The following is a 22,295-nucleotide window of genomic DNA, read 5'->3' on the forward strand; positions in this document are numbered from 1 at the left end:
GTCTAGTGCCTAAGGTATCTGACTGCCAATCAGAAGGCTGGCTGTTCAAACCCACCAGCCACTCCTTGGAAGGAAGGTTGGGCAATCTACTTCCGTAGTGATACCGCCTCGCAAATCCAAGGAGGGGTTGCTATGAGTCGGTCCGACTCGACAGCCATGAGTTATGAGTGAATGTCGTCCTATTACTTCAGCCAAGATGAAACAGGAGACAGGGCAAATCTATTAAGGGTACAAAGTATCATAAAACCATCAAGTTGACCCCAACTCATGGCAACTCCATGTGTGTCAGAGCAGAACTGTACTCCATAGAGTTTTCAATGGCTAAGTTTTCAGAAGTAGATCTCCAGGCCTTTATTTCTGGGCACCTCTGAGTGGACTCCAACCTCCAACTTCTCAGTCAGCAGGGTTAACTGCTCGCACCCCCAGGAACACCATGAAGTATTATAAAATCTTGTAACTCAAGGCAACTTACTGACAACTTAAAAAGCTGGGGTAGGATCAGATCTCAGGGCAGTCAAGTAACTTAAACGTTTCAAGACTGAATTATTTTCTGCTTAGAAATTTTTCTCGAAACCATGTGTTTTCAGTAATGCAAAGTATTTGGAATAAAATGGAAAAAAAAAAAAGATGTTTTAAGGCAATATGGATTTTGATACAATGAACAGGAAACATTTTCTGAGGGGGTCTCTGGTACTAGGATTGGAGGCCTATTTCCTCAGATTCATGCAGTTATGCATGCCCCCACCAAGTGATAGCATGCACTAAAAGTGGAGTAACAGTTTCCCAGTAAGCCCAGAAGCAGAAAATGTAGGTGGGTACTATATGTCCCACATGTCAAAAAAAGGTTAAAAGACAATCTTGTTTAGAATGTCCACATTCTGATATTTCCAGAACCTTTCTTACATGGCATTATCAATAATGATCTCAACAGTCTGTGGGTGATAACAAATAGTGAAGATGACTAAGAGAGGGCAACTTGGTTGGAGGAAAAGAAAATGGGATTGAGATTCAAAGGATCTGAGTCCAATAGCTGACTCTGCCATTGATTATCAGTACAGATACAAATATGTCACTTACACCCTCTCAGCATATGCTTCATTACCCATAAGATCACAGTGGGATGGACTAAAGGTCTTCCATGTTCCCTTTGAGCTCGAACCAAATCAGCATTTTTCATTTTTTAAAATAACAGCCAATGTTTTCCCCATGGCTCATGTGTGTTGTTGTTGTTAAGTGCCATCGAGTCGGTCCTGACTCATAGTGACCCCTCCTTGGGTTTCCGAGGCAGTATCACTACTGAAGTAGATTGCCCCATCTTCCTTCCAAGGAGTGGCTGGTGGGTTTGAACCGCCAGCCTTCTGGTTAGAAGTCAAGTGCCTTAGGCACTATGCTACCAGAGCTCCCATGGCTCATATAGTTAATATAGTTAAATCATATAAGATTAGGAAGTCCCATAGCTTCTTATGTACAGAGAAGAACAGAAATAGCTATCAAAGACTTAAAGAACAAACAGGTTTTGTTATCAGGGTTAGTTTTTTTTTTTTTTAGTGTGGAGACTCTAACACCAATGGTTCCCTCTTGCAATGGAGCTGCCCAAAGACTTCCTCCTATTAAAAGTTTAATGGAATTACAGGGAAGTTTGGGGTTGTCCATACTACCAGAGTCTCCTGGGAGGGCACTGTGGGCCTGTGGTAGAATGCTCACCTTGCTTCATTGTTTTGTTGTGCATGTGTTGCCATGAGTTGAGGCCAACTCAAAGACTGCTGCCAATAATAACACAAAGGAGTTCTTAGTCCAGTGATTCCTAGCACTCATTCAAAAAGTGTTTACTAAGCTGTTTCTCTTATAAGGCAGGCACTGTTGTAGACATTGAAGATACTGTGGTGCACAGTACAGACACTGCCTCTGATTTTGTGGAGCTTATATTGTCATGGACTGTAAGTTCTTTAACTTTGTATACTGCTACTTTAATTTGAGGACCTCTGGTGGCACAGTGGTTAAGGGTTTGGCTTCTAACTGAAAGGTCAGTGCTTTGAACCCACCAGATGCCCCACAGGAGAAAGAGATAGTAGTCTGCTTTCGTAAAGATTTCAGTCTTGGAAATCCTATGGGTGCACTCTACTCTGTTCTATGTGGTCTCTATGAGTCAGAATTGACTTGAGGACAATGGGACTTTAATTTATACAACACTTTCCCCTGCATTCTATCTATTCCCCCACAATAACTCTACCGGACAGGCATTTTACAGGTGAAGACATAGAAGCTCAGAAATACGTAATTATTTTTCAAAGTTCCAAGACCTAATAAATAAGGGATGCTGATGTTGACAAGATATATTTATGATTATCATAACTAATGCTTATTGAGCATTATATAGCAAGCTCTAACAAAACTCCTCTACATGCATTCTCAATGGATCCTCACAGCAGCCCTATAAAACAGGTAGTATTTTTGTTCCATTTTACTTATTAGGATGAGGGTTTAAAAGTCCAGTTGCAATGGATCTCTCCTTGTCCAGAGCAAAGAAGAATGAAGAAAACCAAAGATTCATGGAAACAATTAGTCCTTGTGACTGGTACACCATGTGATCCTTAGCCTATACAACTATGAGACCAGAAGAACTAGATGGTGCCCAGCTACCACTGTCAACCACTCAGAGGGAGATCTATGGAGGAGATCCTAGATAGAAAGGGAGAACAATACGGAACAAAACTCAAAATCATTTGGAAAAAAAATGGGGGAGGGGGGACCAGGTTTGCTGGTCTGATAGAGCCTGGTGGAACCACTGAGACTATGGTCCCTAGCAGCCCCTCAGGTCTGGAATTGAACCCACACCTGTGGCTTCCAGCCAAACAAAAGACAGGCATATGAGTTGAACATTTAGCTGAGGTAGATACACTCCTTGGAGAGAACAATCATGGGAGAAAGAAGGGCTATTTATGCACAGGGAGACAGCTCAGGAGGCAAGATTGCATGAAGGGATGGACACAGGGAAGAGGTAAATATCAGGAGGAAGTGGGAGGGGAGCTGTTGCATTGGGGTAAATTGTAGTCAATTTCATGAGACAACATGTGTGTGAACTGCTGTATGGAAAGTGAATTTGCTCTGTAAACTTTTACCCAAATCATAATAATAATAATAATAATAATAATAATAAAGTCCAGTTGCCATTAAGTTGCTTCCAACTCATGGAGAACCTGTGTGTTCTCCTTGGGTTTTCAGTGACTGGTTTTATGAAAGCAGATTGCCAAGTGTGGTGGTTAAGTTTGTGTGTCAACTTGGCTGGACCTGGTCGTGTGGCTGGGCATCTGGATGTAGTATTCCCCATGATGAGTCTGGTAATCAACTCCATGGTGGAATCTACTGTGAGCAGCTGAGTAGCTATCTTAGGGATGTGGTCTGCTTCCTGTATATAAGGAGAAGCCATGGGGATCAGTCTCTAGCTTATGGCATGCTTGGACCCTGCATGTAGCCATGTCGTTGTTCAGCAGCCTGCCATGCTCTGCCGACCTTGGGCCTTTCAATGGACTTGAATTAATGGCCTGATGTGTGGTTTGGTAACATCAGGACTGTGCCTTTTTACTTGTCAATCTCGGGCTTGTCAGCCTCAGCAGCCAGCAGCTGAGTGAAAAAAGCCTCCAACTTCAGGGGGCCAAGAGCAGGAGGCAGAGCTGAAGGCCAAGGTTGAGGGGCTTTTACCCAGCCCTTGGAGCCTGGCACTCTGAACTTGGACTTAAAGCCTCCAAACTGCAAGAGAACAAACTCCTGTGTGTTAAAGCCATCCCGTTTGTGGTATATTCCCGTCAGGGCAGCACTAGGTAACCAGAATACCAAGTCTTACTCTGAAGCACCTCTGGTAGACTCAAACACCAACCTTTCACTTATCAAGATTCTACACAGCTTGTAAGTGTCAAGCACTAAAGTAAGTGCTCTAATCCACTGTGTTTTCTTCTCCAGGACCCTGAACTAGGACTCGGTCTTCTGACATTTATCTCACAATGCTGACTCTGGTTTAGACTTATTCATACTTGGATAGCTGGCTTTGCAGGTTCAACTACCACACGGATCAATTAGTTTAGAACTGCGAAACTCACCCTGAGCAAGGTTGGCCGAGACATTCGTAAACACCCATGACTGGTCACGTGGGGAGACAAGGGAGAGTATACATTGCTCAGCAAGCTACATCCTCATGACCAGATAAATAGCCCCAGGCAAATGGTCTACTACCGATGGATCAATGGCACCACTTCACACTGAACAGACAGCACATAAATAGGCCGAAATCCTGTGCTTTGCACTGAGAGAGCCCACAAAATCCTTAGCTGAGCCAATGATTTCTAAACACAGTACTAATAGCTCTCCTCACCAGGAAGCAACTTTCACCTACATTTTCACAGTCCAGAAAAAAATCATTCATAGCCAAACTCTAAGTTCTAGGCTGAATGACCTTAGATGTACAATGGAGAAATAACCACCATGACTGCTAACCTGCCCCAGATTTCAAGGCAAATAAGATTAAATAAAGTCCTAGAAATTTTCTCATCCTATGCTGAGATCAGCTCTTTCTAAAGTAAAGCAGACCGTGATCAGAAGCATTGTTTACACACACTATATGGATATCCGTTTAAGTACTTAGGTAACACAAACTGCAAGCCTTTTAACAAGACTAGTGTCTTTAAAACTGCAGTTGTTTTAACATCTGTGCTATGCATTTTACCAGGAAGCAGTAATTTCTCTATTGAAACTAACCCATCCAAAAACCTATTCCCAATCAAAAAAGAAAATGTAGCTACGAGATTCTTGAGTAAAGTCAATCCAAAAACCTCCCTCAAATTGTAGAGACATTAAGCTCATAACATTAGACTTGAAAGGGGCTTTACAATTATCTTGTCCAAAGTTTTTCAACTGAACTCTAGTTTTAACTCTAGCTATTCTCAGCAAAAATGTAAATTATATGTATTTTTAAAAATGGAGGAAGGGGTGTTTCATGTCCAACAAGTTTGGGAAACACTGAGAACTACAGTTCCTTCCTTGAAGGTTCTTAATTTGTTTTGTCATAACAAAGGCTCTGAGAAGTCCTGCAGTGAAGAAACCAGTTTAATTTTGTTTAAACTTGTGTTTTCAGTACTTATTTTTCCCAGCAACTTTTTTTTTTTTTTTTACCTTGAAACATTTTTGATATTTCTCAAAAAATTTTTGGAAGATGGCTATCTGTCTGAACATACACAATATCAGGTTCTGAGGTGACAAAATCTCCCAATTCACATACACTTATTTTCCCTTGGGGCTAGTTTGAAACCAGATGATGCTCTAGCTTTAGGGAAGGACAGCATTTGAAACTTCTCCAGCTCCTCTACACTTAAATGTTGTTGTTGTTGTTATGGGCCATCAAGTCGGCCCTGACTCATAGCGACCCCTCCTTGGGTTTCCAAGGCAGTATCACTATGGAAGTAGATTGCCCAACTTTCCTTCCAAGGAGTGGCTGGTAGGTTTGAACTGCCAGCCTTCTGGTTAGCAGTCAAGTGCCTTAGGCACTATGCTACCAGAGCTCCTCTACACTTGAATAATAGGCAATTAGTATTTGCTTGAGTCTCACAGTCAAATACATAACAACTGCATAGCAAACAAGTCACTGTGAATATGATAATGGTCTATGGGACTGACATTACCCAGTTCATTTTCAGAGATACCACTAATATTAGGAGAACGCATTTTTTTCATGCATATTTTTAGCCATTTAGCAATTGTTAATAGCAATGAACAATTGATTCCAGTTACATAGTATACTCAGTTTAAATATTTCAAGAAAATGGGTTGAGGGCCTTTTTCTAGGTTTGTTTGTTACTTGATACACATTATGTTTTGTTTGGAGAGAAATTAACACACACACAAATACACACAATAGCATTTGAGGTTTGGGATTTATTTTTGTATCCTATCAAGCACACTAGTGACTCTCATTTCAATAATGGATCTGCAAGCATTTGCACGGCACCGTCATTAGCTTATCTTTAAGTAAATATTTTGATTGTCAGACAGCTCGTTGCAAACAAGGTTCTTTTCCAAACATTCCCTCTTGATGCATCCAAACCCGCGTGCACATCACTCATTTAATAGTCTGTGTCTGTGCTAAAGTATAAACTCACCCTACAGAAATCAGAATGCAGGCAATAAGCATCTTTTGCACACTTTTTGTTTTAAAAAGCCTCCATAATATGTGGGACCCAGTTCTCTTTTAGTTGTGCACGGTCTTCACTATGCTACATCACCATGAAGCTTAGGAAATGAGCTATTACACACCATCATGCCTCCTAACTGCTATCACAGAAAATCACACACTCACAAAGCAGCATTAATTGTCAGAATTAGCGACCATTTAAAAGGCAGCTGTTCTTTCACCGTTAAATAGACTCCAAATCTCAATTCTTCTCCCTGCATTGGCTGCTTGCTCTATTGTTCATACACACACAAACACACAGAAGATCCTTAGGCAGATGAATTTTTTAATTTTTTCTATATTCAAAAAACCCAAGAACATGTTTACTCAGCAACCTTTCCACCCCAATACTTGCCATCGTTGTTACCAATTGCTGGAAAACTTCCAAGGTGCATAGAAGCACTTTTCAAAGCGCGCAGTGAAAGGAGTCTGTTTTGTGAAGGGTGGAGGAAAAAAAGAGCAGCATCTCTTTAAGAGTCAACAGTAAATTAACTTGCCCCAAAGAGTGAAATAATTAGCAGTTAGTAGCTTATTAAAAGGATGGCAAAGGCCAAACTGCCATCTGGGATCTCCAGTTTCTTATGATTGTTATTATGTCAAGATGTGCACGTTGCATTAGCTTTCATGTCGCCGCGCCTGCCCTTGCTTTACATGTAAATTTTAATGAAAGATGCAGCACTTTTAAAATCAGACATCCATCAGAAAGTGTTATTAGGCTGGCGTTTTACAAAGCATATGGTCTTTTCCACCTCTGCTGTTTGGCTCCCCACTAAATGCCTTAGGAAAAAAAGAAAAAAAATCACCCAATGATATCAATTAGATATTCTCTGTGCAGTGGGAAACCTGAGCTTCATCAAAAACAGGGCAAGGCTGAATCTCGCTAGAGGACATTTCTGCCTCTATTTACACACAGTGAAACCCTCAAGTCCTCAGTCTCATGCAAGGTTAATTCTTCAAAATGAAAATTAAAGTAATCTAGGTCCTGCCTGCTGCTTGCTACATGGGTCCACATGGTTTTGAAGGGAATGGGAGAATGGATGTATATATTAAAAACAAATGGCTGCAAGTGACATGACAGAACCATATGGGGTGATGGCAATGTCCTATATCTTGACCTGGATTTTGTTTACATGAGTGTGTGCAGGTTTCAAACATTTTTTAAGCTGTGTGCTTAAGAGTGTGCATTTTGTACACCTTACACTCTGCATGCTACCCCCCCCCCGCCCCAGTAAAAACAAATGAGCAAATAAAAAAATCTCAGTGTTCACACAAAGCATATTCTCTTTTATGATTCTGACCATTTAAAGGATAGGTAATTGCATAATTGAATCATTACCCAATAGCTTCCCTTTAAAATAAAATGAATTAATAGAATTCATTTTAAAACTACTTTTTAACCTAGTCTACGTATCGACAATCGTTTGATACACAGTCAAAACAACGGACCCAAACAAAACCAAGGATTGTGGAGATGGCCAGGACTGGGCACCATTTCATTCTGTTACACATAAGGTTGCCATGAGTCAGAGCTGACTGGACAGCAACTATCAACAATATGCATCAATAAATGCAGAATTTATTTAAGACATTTTACTTTAGGAGAGGCGGCTGCCATCACATTTGAAAGCCATTTTAAAACTGCCATTGACAGTGGGCAGGTCTCAGCAGGCAGGGTCCACATTTACTTGGTCAGCACCATTTACCCAACCCCTGTACACATCCCGGCACATGAGAAGCACCCATAGATTCTCACTGAATGTCATATCAAATAGGCATTGCTTTCAAAACATGAATGCAGGGAATATGCTAAATTCAGAGAAGACACATCACCCTGGAAATTACTATTTTCAGTGTACCTAAAATCAGAAGCCACATAGGAGACCACACTAAAACAGCACAAACTATTACTATGTACTTGGACAAATTGTACCTATGCCCAGATACATATACACAGCCTTGCACATCTGAGAGACAGTGGTATATCCAAGCCTAAGCATTTAAGGTAATGTATGTTTCTTTTCTTCTTATTAAATGTGTTTCCGTCAGGTTACTCTTTTGAATTCTTTATAAATGATGTATGTCAAAAAGGTAATAGAATGCTACCAATCAAACCATTCATTACTATACATTGACAAAGTCAAGTGTGTGTGTACACACATATGATGTATATATATCATATATATGTGTATGATTGAAAATTATATATCCTCTAAGATTCACCAATTCAGCTCAGTAAGAAAAGGCCTATACTTAGAAGAGAAAGTGTTTTATGATATATATATACACAGACATAAAATCTGTGAGTAATAAATAAATCCAAATTAATAACTGAAGTGGAGGAAAAAGATATGTTGCTTAGAAATCTGAGAAATATTTCCTTTTATCTTTTTTCTATTGGAATTTAACTGAAACATCTCATCAATATTATTGTACACTAATAAATCAGCTATGCTTGTTTACATATTTTTTTAAAATTCTCCTAGAAATGACTGTACCAAAAAAATATTTTTAATGTCCATGGAAAATCTCTACATTAAAAAAATAATAATTTTCATATTTTAACCCACCATTTTAAATTATCACTGCCAAGGCAGGGGGTGGGGCACAGAGCTGTTAAAATCAGGCAATTTACTTTTATGTTTAAAATAAATCTATCACACACATACACACACACACTTTCAAAATATTAGCAGGGAAAAAAAGATGGAAAACAGGCTTCTTTAAAAAACAAAGCTATTTCATACATCAAGAGGACAAATCAGTGGTGGATAGAAACAGATGAGGCAAGAGATGGAAATGTAATATTGCCTGCGTTTTATTATAATTAGATATTTATAGAGCCCAGATGAGTTTATTTTCATAATTAGTGTCTGGCATTGCATTTACTAATTTGCATAAACATTTGGCTATCAAGTCAGTAACTTATTTGCAGGGCTCTTGAGTCCTAGCAGGGACAAGAAGGGGCTCAATTCCTCAAATCAAGCTTTCTTAATGTTATTAACAACAAAATACAGTCTACATGAAATCATGTTCACGTTCATGTAGCTTGATTAGCTCCTTCCAGTTTGGCCATTGTTGATTAGTTCAGCATTAGAAGGCCAATCATCAAATCTGTATGGGAAAATATATATATACAAGAATCTCAGAAGGGGCCTCCAAATTCTGAAGGATTAAGGTAGATCATAGGGTCAATACAATCTACTCCAGTAATAAGAAGTTCTGTAGAACAAAGGAAAAAGGAATTAAATGCCCCCTCATTTAACCACCCTTAACCACCCTTACTATGTAAAATCGGAAGGAAGGTTGGGCAATCTACTTCCGTAGTGATACTGCCTTGGAAACCCAAGGAGTGGTCGCTATGAGTCGGTTCCGACTCAACAGCACATAACAACAACAACAACACAACCATTATGTAACAGGGAACTCTGGTAGCATAGTGCCTGGGGCATTTAACTGCTAACCAGAAAGCTGGCAGTTCAAGCCCACCATCCACTCCTCGGAAGGAAAGTTGGGCAATCTACTTCCGTCGAGATACCAATTGGAAAACCCAAGGAGGGGTTGCTATGAGTCAGGTCTGACTCAACGGCACATAACAACAGCAACAACAATAAAATATAGAAAAAGAGAAAAGGGACCAAAATACACTAAAACATTTATCCAAAGGTGTCAAAACCAAGTCAAAAAAGACTGGTTGCTGAAAAATTTCTCTGGCTAGCCACTTCTAGGCAAGGTCACCCTTGCTTTTGGCCCAGTACAGCTTTCTATATATGGTTGCTCTACCAAAAAAACAAATCGACTGCCATCAAGTCAATTCTGACTCATAGCAACCCCATTGGGTTTCCAAGGTGGTAAATCTTTATGGAAGTAGATTGCCCCATTTTTCTTCCACAGAGTGGCTGGTGGATTTAAAATGCCAACCCTCTGGTTAGCAGTCAAACACCTTAAGCACTGCACCACCAGAACTCTTTATGGTTGCTATAGTTCTACCTTAAACATCCTGCTTCACATTTCTTTCCACTGTGGTTTTACTGTTCTGTTGTTACTCAGCTTTAAAAAAAATGACAGTCTGAAGTATATTCATTATTTTCTCTGATAAGCTCCAAAGAATAAATCCAAAGACCTTTTCCCACCTTTATTCTGAGGTACCTGTAACCATTTCCCTCTGTCACTTGAACATACCAGGCTAAGAGAAGATTTGGGTGAGGAGAGAACTGAACATCTGGTCTCACTCCATGACTCTATGGGACTCTTCTCCTCAGCTGGTTGGGAGGATAGAGATGGGTTGGGTAGAGATGAGAGGTACAGCTTGGGAAACAGAGTGACTGTATTAACTCTACCAGTGCTGAAAACTAATCCTGTCCTTCCCTTCCCCGCTTCATAGATCTAAAACCAATTTAGTTCAAGTAAACCGTTCAACTACTTAATTTTGTGAACATTCATCAAGTCCAATTCTGGACAAAGGTAAGTGCAGTGTGAGTGATGGAGAAGACCAAGATACAGTCTATGTCCCAAAGGGGTGGGGCGGTGACTGACACACAGGTGAATCTGATTGAAGGCAGTCTGTCATGGGTACTTTAGAACAGAAGCCCCAAAACCAGGGGGGAGCCAGGAAGCTTGAGACCCTTAAAGATTGAAAAGGGGAGGATGTTCAAGTGCATCCAGAAAGAGGGCAGAGATGGAGCAAAGACCCAAAGGCAGGAAAGCTCAATGTGGGCTCTGGCAAAGTGAGCTGTTGAGTATAGGAGACAGGAGGGTTGGCAGAGATGATGGTCGGAGCCAGGGTACGGTGTAGTAGAAAATAAACCTGGGAAGTCACGTCGACAATTATACAGAGAGGATCCATCAAAAGTTTTGAAAACATGAGCTACAAGATCAGATTTCATTTTAATTTTGTATTATTTTCACTTCTGGAAGATGACTGACAGTAGGATCAGAAGGATTAGAGATTTTGAGTCCCTACTGAACACAACATACTATGCTATGTGCAGGTGCACATTAACAAATGAATATGCTTGCCTTCAACATACTTGCAATCTAGTGGGCGGGAATGGCCCAGTTCACAGATAACTTTAATAGAAGGTATTCAAGAGAGACACACTGAGAGGCCATGTCTGATTAGAACGTTAAAGGATGGCATCAAAAAAGAATGGGTTTTTAAATCTACAGGATTTCAATGGTCAGGGAAAAGGGAAAGAGGAGAGAGACAGAATAAGCAAAGCTGAGAGAAAAGGAAAGGGTTGGTCTGGTTATCCGGTATGCTGTTCACTGGAAAAGTAAATTTGTATCTAAGATTAACAGTGGAGGAAGTGAAAGGTAAACAGGTAAGTTGGCAAGGGCTTTAGGAGTGAGATAGCTGATTCTGTACTCCCTTTGGTGGACAGTAGAGTTTAAGCAGTTCTAGGTTATTGCTCAGACAAGAAGAGAATTAAGGCAGAGAGGCTCATTAGGCTAGTACAATAATCTAATAGGAGCTCACCAGGAACTGAACGAGGGCGTTGACGGTGGAGACAGCTACAAAGGGCATTCTGGAGAATCTCAACACGAACCCTCAACTGATGGCCCACAGTGGGAAAAGCCGGGGGGGAGAAGGGTAGAGAGTAATTCCTGGGTTTCATGCCTGGATGATTAGGAAGATGGGGGGGCCGTTAGTCAAAACAGGTCAGTCATAAAGGGCAGCTGGTTTGTGGGGGAGTGCAAAGGTTGGCATTGGACATGCTAAAGTGACAGCACCAATGGCTTATGACTTAGAGATAATACAAGGTGGTAGGCTGAAGCATGAGACAGGGCAGTGCCAAGGAGGAAGTTGGGGGGCATATACATGGATGTGACCCTGTGCCCAAGGGAAAGTATGAGTGATGGTCAGGGGTTTAGATTCTGGGTTTGATTTTCACTGAGTAGCCATCTGCCTTACATTATTGAGGTCTCTGAGCCTTGTTCTCTTATCCATAAAATAAGGATTACACCAACAATAACCTCCTAGAACAATTGTGAGGACTAAATAAGTACATAAAAGGCAGAGCACAGTGGTGTCATGGGGAACCACTCAATAAGGGTTCATGATGGCTCACAGTGGTCGCAGCAGCCAGAGAAGAAAGAACATGAGATATCCATGGGTAAATCCTAATACACTAAAAGATCTATTTTGTGGGATGTTTTCTGGGATCAGGAGGAGAAAAGGAGAGAGAAGGAACAAGGGAGACAGACAATGAGTCTAATATATTTTCTTAGAAGCTAGTAGCAGGAGAGACAAGCAACAATGCCACATCCTTCAGAAAGGCTGGTCTCGGGCACAGATTGATAACTTTGCCTATGAGGGGCTCGGGTAAGTAGTGTAGAGGCAGAGTTAGTTGCCAGATGTATGCGTTTAATCATTATTCCTGCCTCCCTTTCTCACCTCCTTTCAAAAGTTTCCAGGCTAGCAATGGGGTTGAGGGTTCCACATGACTGATTTCTGAGAATGAACCCACCTGTGATTTTCATAAAAGGAACAGGAAATCAATCAAACCCCAAGGGGAAAGGATTGAATCACTTCCAAGGAATTCATACATAACTTAAAAAAAAAAAATCCAGAAAAGCATAAAACTCAAATGAGAGATGGCCAGTTCACTGACTAGTCATCCCATCAGCACTTTCAATAACTTGTCAGCCCCTTCTGTCATCAGCACCCCCACACCAGAATCCACATTTCCTCATTCTGTGATTGGCCAGTGCTTGAAGGAAGAGGCACACAGCTTCACTGAGATAGGGACTGGGGAATCAGGGAGGAAGGGGGTGGACTGGATGCAGATACATATTTAAAATTTTATCAATTAACCTCTCTCTTCACTCCTGAACAGCTAATCCAATTTGAACTGGCAAGCCGGTCCTCCGGGCTCGGGTCTCTGACAGCTTTGATTAGAAATGGCGAGTGAGCTGTGCTGCCCAAAGGTGTGAAGTGCTGAAAGGCAAGTCAGAGCACCAGAGCAACCCACGGCCACTCAGCACCTCATCTTTCCCCTGCCTACGCGGCAAAGACCGACTCTTAAGTCGAAATCCTGTGTTGCTCCTTCTCTTTCTTCTTACAATGCAATGTGTTTCATTCCTAAACTGCACATCCCCTGTCCAACCTTCTTAGGCCATCATCCCCATTCAAAAAATCCCCACTCTCATAAACACAACACAGAAGAAGAAAGGGCAGTACATAAATATTCCCCAAATGGCACATTAAATAGAATCTCAGACAAGTCACCAATCCTTCCACCACCATTCCCCTCCAATTCAATGATTCTCAAGTAATACAACCAATGATGCACCATGTCACATCCCTCCAATTTCCTCAATACATTTACTGGGACTGCACTAAAGTAAAGCGTATCTTCTCCACACCATATAACCCCTTCAGAGTCCACTATTCCTGCTAGAAACATATGACATCACGGAGAAGGCTCACCTTGATCTACAGGGAGGAAGGCCAACTCCGACCCATCCTGAACCACCAAACATGAAGTGCTTTGAAGGGAAATGAGAGCCTTGGCTTTAAAATTAGTTATTTATTTTTAGTCATTGTTAAAAGCATTAAGTTATATTCTGGACTGTATTCATCAGAATCAACAATTCCCCCTGGATACATGAATATTACAGAAGGCAGATTGATAGTCATCATGATAAATAAAGAAATAATAAATAAAGTGGTCTCTACCTTTACTTCTACCTACAGAAATGAAGTGGAAGGTCCAATTAGGTAGAGGAAGCATGGTGTCCACCACGGAGGCGGCAAGAGAGAGAGAGAGAGAGAGAGAAAGCAGGAAGAGTAACACATCATCACACTGCAGACATACAGAGCGGAATGCACATATAAAACTCACAATGCAATATCTTGAGAAGGCAGCACAAAACAAATGTATAACATGAAACTTAAACAACAAGCAGTCCACAGTGTGACCAGCAAGACTGCTTACATTGCTTCATGTTTAAGCTTTTCATTTCTTCTCCATCTTTTCCTTAAAAACACGACAAGGTCTGCATGCAAAAGCATCGCAAAGCCACATGTATGTGAAACTGCACACACTTAACCCATCTGAAAATGGTCAGGGCAGTAAGGGAAAAGTCTCAGAGAAGTTAGTTCTCCTGTATTTTCCTACATTAACATGAGTGTTAATGTGTAGCAGACAAGGACAGGTGGAGCCAATGTGTAGCATACACAGATAGGTGGTACATACATAAGTATTTGTATACATATTTATGGGCATCAAAAACAAATTCTGGATTTTCACTGGGAACTGGACAGAAACCTCTTCCCTTTACATGGAAGGAATAAGGAGAGGAAAAGGAGGCAGGAAGGAGAGTATTGTTCTTTGAGGTACCCATCAAAGGTGGACAAGAATGGACAAGGATTTTGGCAAACAGAAAAGAATGAGAGGAGAAGGAATGTGGTCAAAGGACTATCTCAAAAAAAAAAAAAAAAAAAGATTAAAGTGCTAGCTGTGGCTTCAAGTCTAGTGGCACTAATCACCCGGAAGAACTCTGCATCCTTTCCTGAAAACCTCTCCTAAAAGGAACTCCCAACATCCATGCTTTTCATTATTTCACTGCCTGAAAGATCCTTTTTCTAGGAAATACTCGATTTGTGCCTCCAGAATACATGTATCTGTGTGTGTTTAAATACTCTGCACGTGCACAGCTCCAGGTTAGGTGCCTCAGAGAAGTACAGCAGTGGGAGACAAAGTGAGCAAAGTAAGGTGTATAACACAGGTGCCCCAGATGCCTTTCATATCAGCGTTGGGATTCAGCTTTCAAAAAGTTCTGGACTGCATCAGTGATCTAAAATGAGCAAGATCAAAGCCAAGGAGGTCTGTGCTAGCTGGTTCCATCTGCTTGGACTCCCTGCTATGACACCAGCCAGATGAAGTACTTAGTTATCCAAGCCACTGTACAGGTGGGAGTACAAGGCTAGAGGAAAAAAAAGAGAGCCCGGTATCTGGACACTGGCGCATGGTTTTTCTGATGTAACTTGTCAACAAAGGTGGGCTATCAAATGCCATTCATAGAGCTTGGCTCCTCCCACTCCCTTGAGATGTGGTTAATGCTCTCAAACTGCTCAGATACTAGGTCAGCATCAAGATCTTCCCCTACAATTATCTACTTCAGGGATTTCTGCTATTGGTGCTTGCTTCTCTCAAGAACAGAGACTTAATCCAGACCTCTTCCGGGCCCAACTAATACTGGAAAACTCTTCCAGACTCCTCCCTCTAGCTCTGTTCTTTGACATCTGCTCTGCATTGGATCATCTCTTAATGAAATGTCCAGAGTCCATGCTGTGGACATTGGCTTGGGTCTGTGGGGATACACCTCTACTGGGCATGTGTGCTGCAATCTGCTTCTTTTTAAATTATGGATACTCTAAGTTATCCACCTTCTCTGGGCATCATAAACAACTTTCTCTCAGCTCTAGGTAGTTCTTGATCAGCTCATACTCCCCTCTATGACATAACTGTCTGATGGGTCCCGTATGAATGAATAGGGACAGGGGAGTGGCCCTTCATTGTGACCTTACCCTCCTCAGTACTCAGGACTCAGGATTGATGGGACCCGCAGGCAAGATACACCTTGAGGACAATGGGAAGAAATGGGAATATCCCTCCTTCTGCTTTTCTTTGGTCTCCTCCAAAAGAGGTACCAAGTCTCATGTGCATTTGAAAAGAAACAGACAAGAAAAATTAAAATACAGTCCTTTGGTGACAGGGCTGGGCAAGTAGACCACTCCTGGAATCATCTGAGGACTCAGAAGAAACACAATAGTAGCAATTGAACAGTGAAGGAAAAGACAAGTTTAAATAGGCTCCACTCTTGAATTCTGATTTAAGCTGATAGTGTGGAAAATTTTTATTTAGGGGGAAAAAAAATGATTTCATTCACAGCCCACCCTGTGCTTAGCTGAGCTGAATTTCCTGCACAGTTCATTCCCGCATATTTGAATATTTTAGGTTGCAGATGCTGAATGTACAGATCTCTATATGCAGTTTTCTTCGGGGTGTATAATGAGTTAGAATCCTGCCACGAGGACATTAGCATGTTCTTTCCACCGGTTTCGTTTTTATATAAAACAGAATACAGACCCCAAGGGTTTCCTTTGACTATGTGGGGGCTGAAAGTCATTACAACGGGCAGTGGAATGGAGGGCAAGACAAAAAGCACACTCAGAGTGCGATTCAGGGAGAAGCCCTGATCCTTTCCCCATCCCAGGGAGGAGGAGCAGGCGGAAGCTAACCGCTCTGTTGCTCTGAAATTAGTTTCATTCACCCCCATTATCAACACCGTCATGCCTTGTTTCATGCTTCCCTTTCGGAGGCAGCCGGCAGGACCAGAGCCCAGGATGATAAATGGTGGTGGAGAATGGAGAAGCAAGGGGATGATGGTGGGACCACAATGCATCAGGAAAGGTACCCCGCCCTCAAGTGCAGAGCAGCCCTGCTGCCAGCTTGGCCCGCCGCAGACTGGAGGGACAGGCGGGGAGTGGCCTGCCAACCACGAGGCTCGGAGGGTCAGCCAGAGGCACAAGAGACAAGCAATTAGGGCAGCACCAGGACCAGGAGTGCAAAGCACCTACCTTGTTCGCTCATCATGAGGTGGGAGAGGCCTAGAGGACAGGAAAGAAGGGAGGAGAGGGGAAGGAAAAGAGAAAGAAGACAAAGTTAAAATCCTGAATGCAATGCAACCAATTGTCTGTTCCCTCTTGGCTCCCAGGGTTGAGGGGAAGGAGGAGCTGCAGCCCCCCCCACACACACACACACATGCACACACTCAGAAGCACACAACATGCACTGACCCACCAGCCTATCTGCTGCAGGGCAGGAAGCCTTGCACCACTCTGCTCTTGGCTCAACTGTTCTGTGCCTCTCAGTGAGAACTTTCTGTTCACCACTATTCTATGGAGTAAATAGGATCTGTGATGCAGCCACTAAAACTTAGGTTCATCAAAGAGGAAAATCAAGATGCCAGGCAAAGTAGGTTTCTTTCTTTTAAGACATGCTAACTGTAGAAAATTCAGAAGAACAAGAAGGAACTCGAAATCAACTGTCCTCCCACTACTCAGAGATGGCCGTCAGATTTTTTTTTCCTCCGTGTAATATTCTTTTCTACAAATATCTAGCTATAATATTCTTTTGCACAAATATTTAATCATATTGAATACACAAAGTAAGTCCTGCTTGTAAGAGATGTTCAGACAACTTAAAAACTGTTCTCCCTATGGCGCTTGTCTTGGCCTGGGCACAACCACATCCCTTCCCTCCATTGTTTCTTCACCATCATCTTCCCCTGGAAAGTCTGTCATTATTCATCAGGGAGGTCTAACCCAGCACCAAATGGGTTAAACAGGCCGAGAGGGGAGAAGGTACATGAAATCTCAATAAACAAATAGCACCACCTCTGGCTATGTTCTTATAGATATCAAGAAAGGCTATTAAGAGCTCATTAATTCAAGGGAAGCATAAGCCCTGATAAATCTATTAGAAGGAAAGACTTGCAACCAGTAACCAACTGCACCGGTTATTTGATCTTATATTGCTTTTATTATTACTGGATATGTTTTACAAAATCCAGATCACCCCAGAAAACCTTTACCCAGAGTGAAATTCAGGGATATAGGGGATTAATAAAGGAGAGAACTCACTAAAGAATGGAAATCTCTAAATGTTTTTGGAGATTACTAGAGATTTAGGAAAGTAATCAGAAGCAAAATATGGGTCAAGCAACTGACTTTTAAAAGATCAATGATATATTAAATACATAGATACATGTGCCATAAATGTCATGAAGTCCATTTTTTAAGCAAATTTTATTAAACCATAGCCCTATTTTAAATGCACATTTCTGATATTCATTTTCTAGGACTAGGATTAATATTTGTGGATGAATGGAATCAGATCAAAGCAAGTCACTTATATTTTGTTTAAAAAAAAAATAAAAAGATATATATATATATATTTTTTTTTTTTGAGGCAGTAGTAGGGAGAAAACACAAAAAGCCCTAGATTTACTCAGATAAATGTCCAGAGAAAGAACTATGCCTAAGACCTCAAGTACCTGAGATTTCTGGACCAAGTCATAGCTTTTAGTTTCCTGTCAAGAGCACTAAGGGGAAGCATTCTGGGACAGGCAGATGGGGCATGTGGAATGAGAAACTGGAATAGAATGTGTGTGACTTTAGTAGGCGACTTTTCACAGAAGTGTTGACAGCTTTAAGACCTGAGAATAAAGAGGCTCCAAGGACCTACCTCAGAGTTCAAATATAGGGTTAAAAATGAAAGGACAAGCATTGCAAATCCAAAATTAAGAACATTTGGCAGCTGGGGAGGGAATGAGCAGAATAAAGGAGAAGAGTGTGTATTTCATCCAAATACTAGCCGTCCTGCAGCTGATTCCTACACTTGTGACCCCATGTATGACAGACACAGGGTTTTCAATGGCCAACTGGTTGTTAAGTAGATCACCAGGCTTTTCTTCTGAGGTGACTCTGGGTACACTTGGAGCTCCAATCTTTTGGTCAGCTAACCATTTGCACCATCCAGGGAGTCCATTTGGCCCAAATAGATATTTCAAAGATCAATTCAAATGAATAGTAAGCAGGAAGTAAGAGAATATGCAAAGCCCTGGAGAAATCGCCACAGCTGGGCCTTGTTCCGTATGCTGTGTTTCTTTAAGGCAGATCCTCAAAGTGCATTTCATTGACCGCTTACGTCCATCACCTGCAGATGCTTATTAAAAATGAAGATCCTGGGCTCCACCCCAGAACTAATGAATGAGAATCATGGGGAGGAGCTAGGGCAAGATCTGCATTTTAAACAAGTTGCCCAAGTGATCTGTATGCTCACTACAACTTGAGAGATACCCCTTTAGAGTGGCATATAAATCAAATTTGAGAAAATTAAATTGTATGATAAATGCACTAAGAGGAATTGGATATTTAATGGAACCCTACAGTGAATCCTTTTGTAAAAGAAAAAATCCTTTTAAAATGCAAATAATCCACCACCTGTGTTTTTAAAATTCAAATATCAGGTTTCATTAAGCTACATATGTACTTGCAGAATTGCTACTCAAATAAAATGGTTATATTCTTCAACTTATGAAAACCTTAAATAGGAATATAAGGAATACAGATCTGGGATGCTGAAGTCAAAACATTGGTTTTCCAGACAATAAAGCAGAGTGGACATGAATAAGTGTAATAAGAAACAAGATGGGGGGGACAGGGGGAGGAGCTTTATAACCATAACATAAAACCAAAAAGCCCCAAACCCACTGCCACTGAAATGAATTCTAACTCTTAGTAGACTCAGAGTAGCACTGTCCCACAGGCTTTCCAAGGATATAAATATTTATGGAAGCAGACTGCCACATCTTTCTACCACAGAGTGGCTGGTGGGTTTGACTCGCCAACCTTTCACTTAGCAGCCCAGTGCTTTAAGCACTACACCTCTGGGACTCTTTAAAACCATAAAATACTTTGAATTTTATTTTGCTTTTTGAGAAATGAATTTTATTCCACTTTCTAAAACTTAGACATCAATAGCATCTTTTCTTCTATAAATCTATCCACATAGATTGAAGAGTTAAGAACTAGAAACCAAGAATTATAGTTTCCAGCTCTATTTCAAAATTCTATTTCTAGCCCCTGCCCTGGCCCTAAACAATCCTGTGCGCTGAACACCTCAAACCCTTCTTCATCAATGAATGGAGTAGCCAGTAATCAATCAGCCAAACAATTCAAGTACTTACTAGGTGCAAAGCTACGCAGGATGCTGAGGGCCACCAGTAGGCATGGGTCATGCTCCCTAACCTCTGGGAGTGTAGAATCGACCTGGGAAGGAATGTGAGTGCTTATACTTACACACACATACATACACATACATACACACCAGTATCTGACAGTAAAGCGTAGTGGTTAAGACCAAGGACTTCAGAGTCAAACTGCCAGGGTTTGAATCCCACCTTCACTCTTTTCTAGCTTGTGACCCTAGGAAAGTTGCTAAACATCTCTGTGACTTAAGTTTCCCCATCTGTAAAATCTGCATTATAATAATGCCTGCTTCTTAGGTTGTTTTGGGAATTGAATTAATATACATAAAGTGCTTAAAACTGTACCTGTACAAGGTAAGGGCTATGTAAGGTTGTCATTGCTGTCCTTTTTATTAAGCTACAAAAACCCACTAATGTGTGAGGCAATACAAGCACAGTGCTGGATATCTGGTACATACTCAGTATATTTGATGACTGAATAAGCAATGAATGAATGGGTAACTGCTAAGTGCCAAGTGATAATTCAGACAATAACAACAGCAGGAACTATGAAGAGGGCCCTAGGTGCTCAAAAAGGTTTCCAGAAGACAGTGGGATTTTGAAATGGGTCTTGGAGGATGGTTTAGGCTTTAGACAGAGGAAGAACATTTCAGGTAGCACTACCATCTCCCAAGACCTCAAAGTGCATTTATACACTGTCCTGTACAACTGTCCAAAACCATATGCCAGGGACATAGTAGATATGTAACCTGTGCTATATAAATGAATGAATGAATACGTATAAATGGCTCATATAAGGAAGGAAAGGAAGATGATCTTAGGGAAACTGGCCAGCACCAGAGTATGGAGGCCTTGAGTTTCAAGGCTAAGGAAATGGACTTGATCTTGATGGGATACATTGAAGGTTCATGGGCAGAAGAATGACCCGGGGAAAATGATGTTGAGGAAGATTGCTTTGGCAATGGTGTGGACAGGATGGATTAGAGGGAAAGAGTCAGAGGCAGAAAGATCAGTCATAAGCAAAGAGTCTAAATTAGTACCAAGGCAGCGGGAAGGAATTGGGGAAAAGAGGACTCAATAGGTTTTGGTGATGGATGAGATGCTGTAGGGAGGGGTGAATGGGGCAAGCACTGTTAGAAATAGGAAGATAGGTGGAGATGGATTTGGAGTGAAGGGGATAATGAGTTCTGTATTCAGTATCATGAGTTGAAGAGACAGAAGAATCACTCAAGCAAAAAATGTCCAATGTGAACTTTAAATTATGAGACCATGTTTTTATGGCCAGGGAGTCAGGCCAAATATACAGGTCTGCCATGTCCTCTTATGGAAAGAGGGTCAGCACCATGTAAGTGAATGAGCCCTCCAAGGAGAAGGGGCTGAGCACTGAGTCTTAACCTGCGAAGGGGATGGGAGGGGAAATATGGAGATACTCTGGAGCTTCATCTCTTTTAAAATCATATTTAACATTAAAATAAAATTTTACATTTGAAGAAAATAAAGAACTATATGGCTCTCCACTCTAAATCACAGAAAAGAATGCTAAAAGTATCTTGACTGAGAAGCCTATAATTAGTGAGGAAGAAAAGGGAATAGAGGCTGGGTATGTTTTGTGAATGTGATTGATGAGAAAGGGGGAAAACAAAGACAGGTTTGTCATCACCCTGAGAAAGAGAGGCTCAAATACATGTTGGCAGTGGCCTCCAGCCCTATTTTGGTTCTCCAGTGCCACTCTAGGGAGCTCTGGTAGCGTAGTGCCTAAGGCACTTGACTGCTAACCAGAAGGCTGGTGGTTCAAACCCACCAGCCACTCCATGGAAGGAAGATGGGGCAATCTACTTCCACAGTGATACTGCCTCAGAAACCCAAGGAGGGGTCACTATGAGTCAGGTCCGACTCAAAGGCACATAACAACAACAACAACAACAACAGTGTCACTCCAACAAACACATCACAAGTGGATGGCTTTAACAAACAAGGATTTATTCTCTTACAGTTTAGGAGGCTAGAAGTCTGAGTTCAAAGTGCCAGCTCTAGGGGCTGGGTGAAAGCCTCTTGACCTTGGTCTTCAGCTCTGCCTCCAGCTGCTGGCTGCTGAGGCTAACAACCCCAAGGTCAACAAATAAAAATGGCACAGTCCCAAGATTATCAAACAACACAGCAGGCTACTAACTCAAGTCCATTAACAGTCCCAAGATCGGCAGAAAACATAGCATGCCACTGAGATGAAGACTCAGCTCCATGCAGGGTCCAAGCGTGCCATAAAGCTCAGAGAACTTTCTCAAAGCCATCTTCTTATATA

The 22,295-nt window shown here is 41.5% G+C and overlaps 1 protein-coding gene across 1 annotated transcript in view; it reads right to left on the reverse strand.

Annotated features, from left to right (window-relative positions):
- Positions 1-22,295, reverse strand: part of NRXN3 (neurexin 3) — a 2,130,901-nt gene that overhangs the window by 2,056,358 nt on the left and 52,248 nt on the right. The window contains exons 3-4 of the mRNA XM_042781017.1: positions 16,803-16,832; positions 13,896-13,907 (exon numbers count right to left, since the gene is read on the reverse strand). Of these exons, the coding sequence (XP_042636951.1) occupies positions 13,896-13,907; positions 16,803-16,832 (42 nt within the window). The remainder of the gene's footprint in view (positions 1-13,895; positions 13,908-16,802; positions 16,833-22,295) is intronic.

This window comes from Orycteropus afer, unplaced genomic scaffold (assembly GCF_000298275.1).
Source record: "Orycteropus afer afer isolate SDZICR_OR568_19922 unplaced genomic scaffold, OryAfe1.0 scaffold00079, whole genome shotgun sequence".
NCBI classification, from domain to species: Eukaryota; Metazoa; Chordata; class Mammalia; order Tubulidentata; family Orycteropodidae; genus Orycteropus; species Orycteropus afer.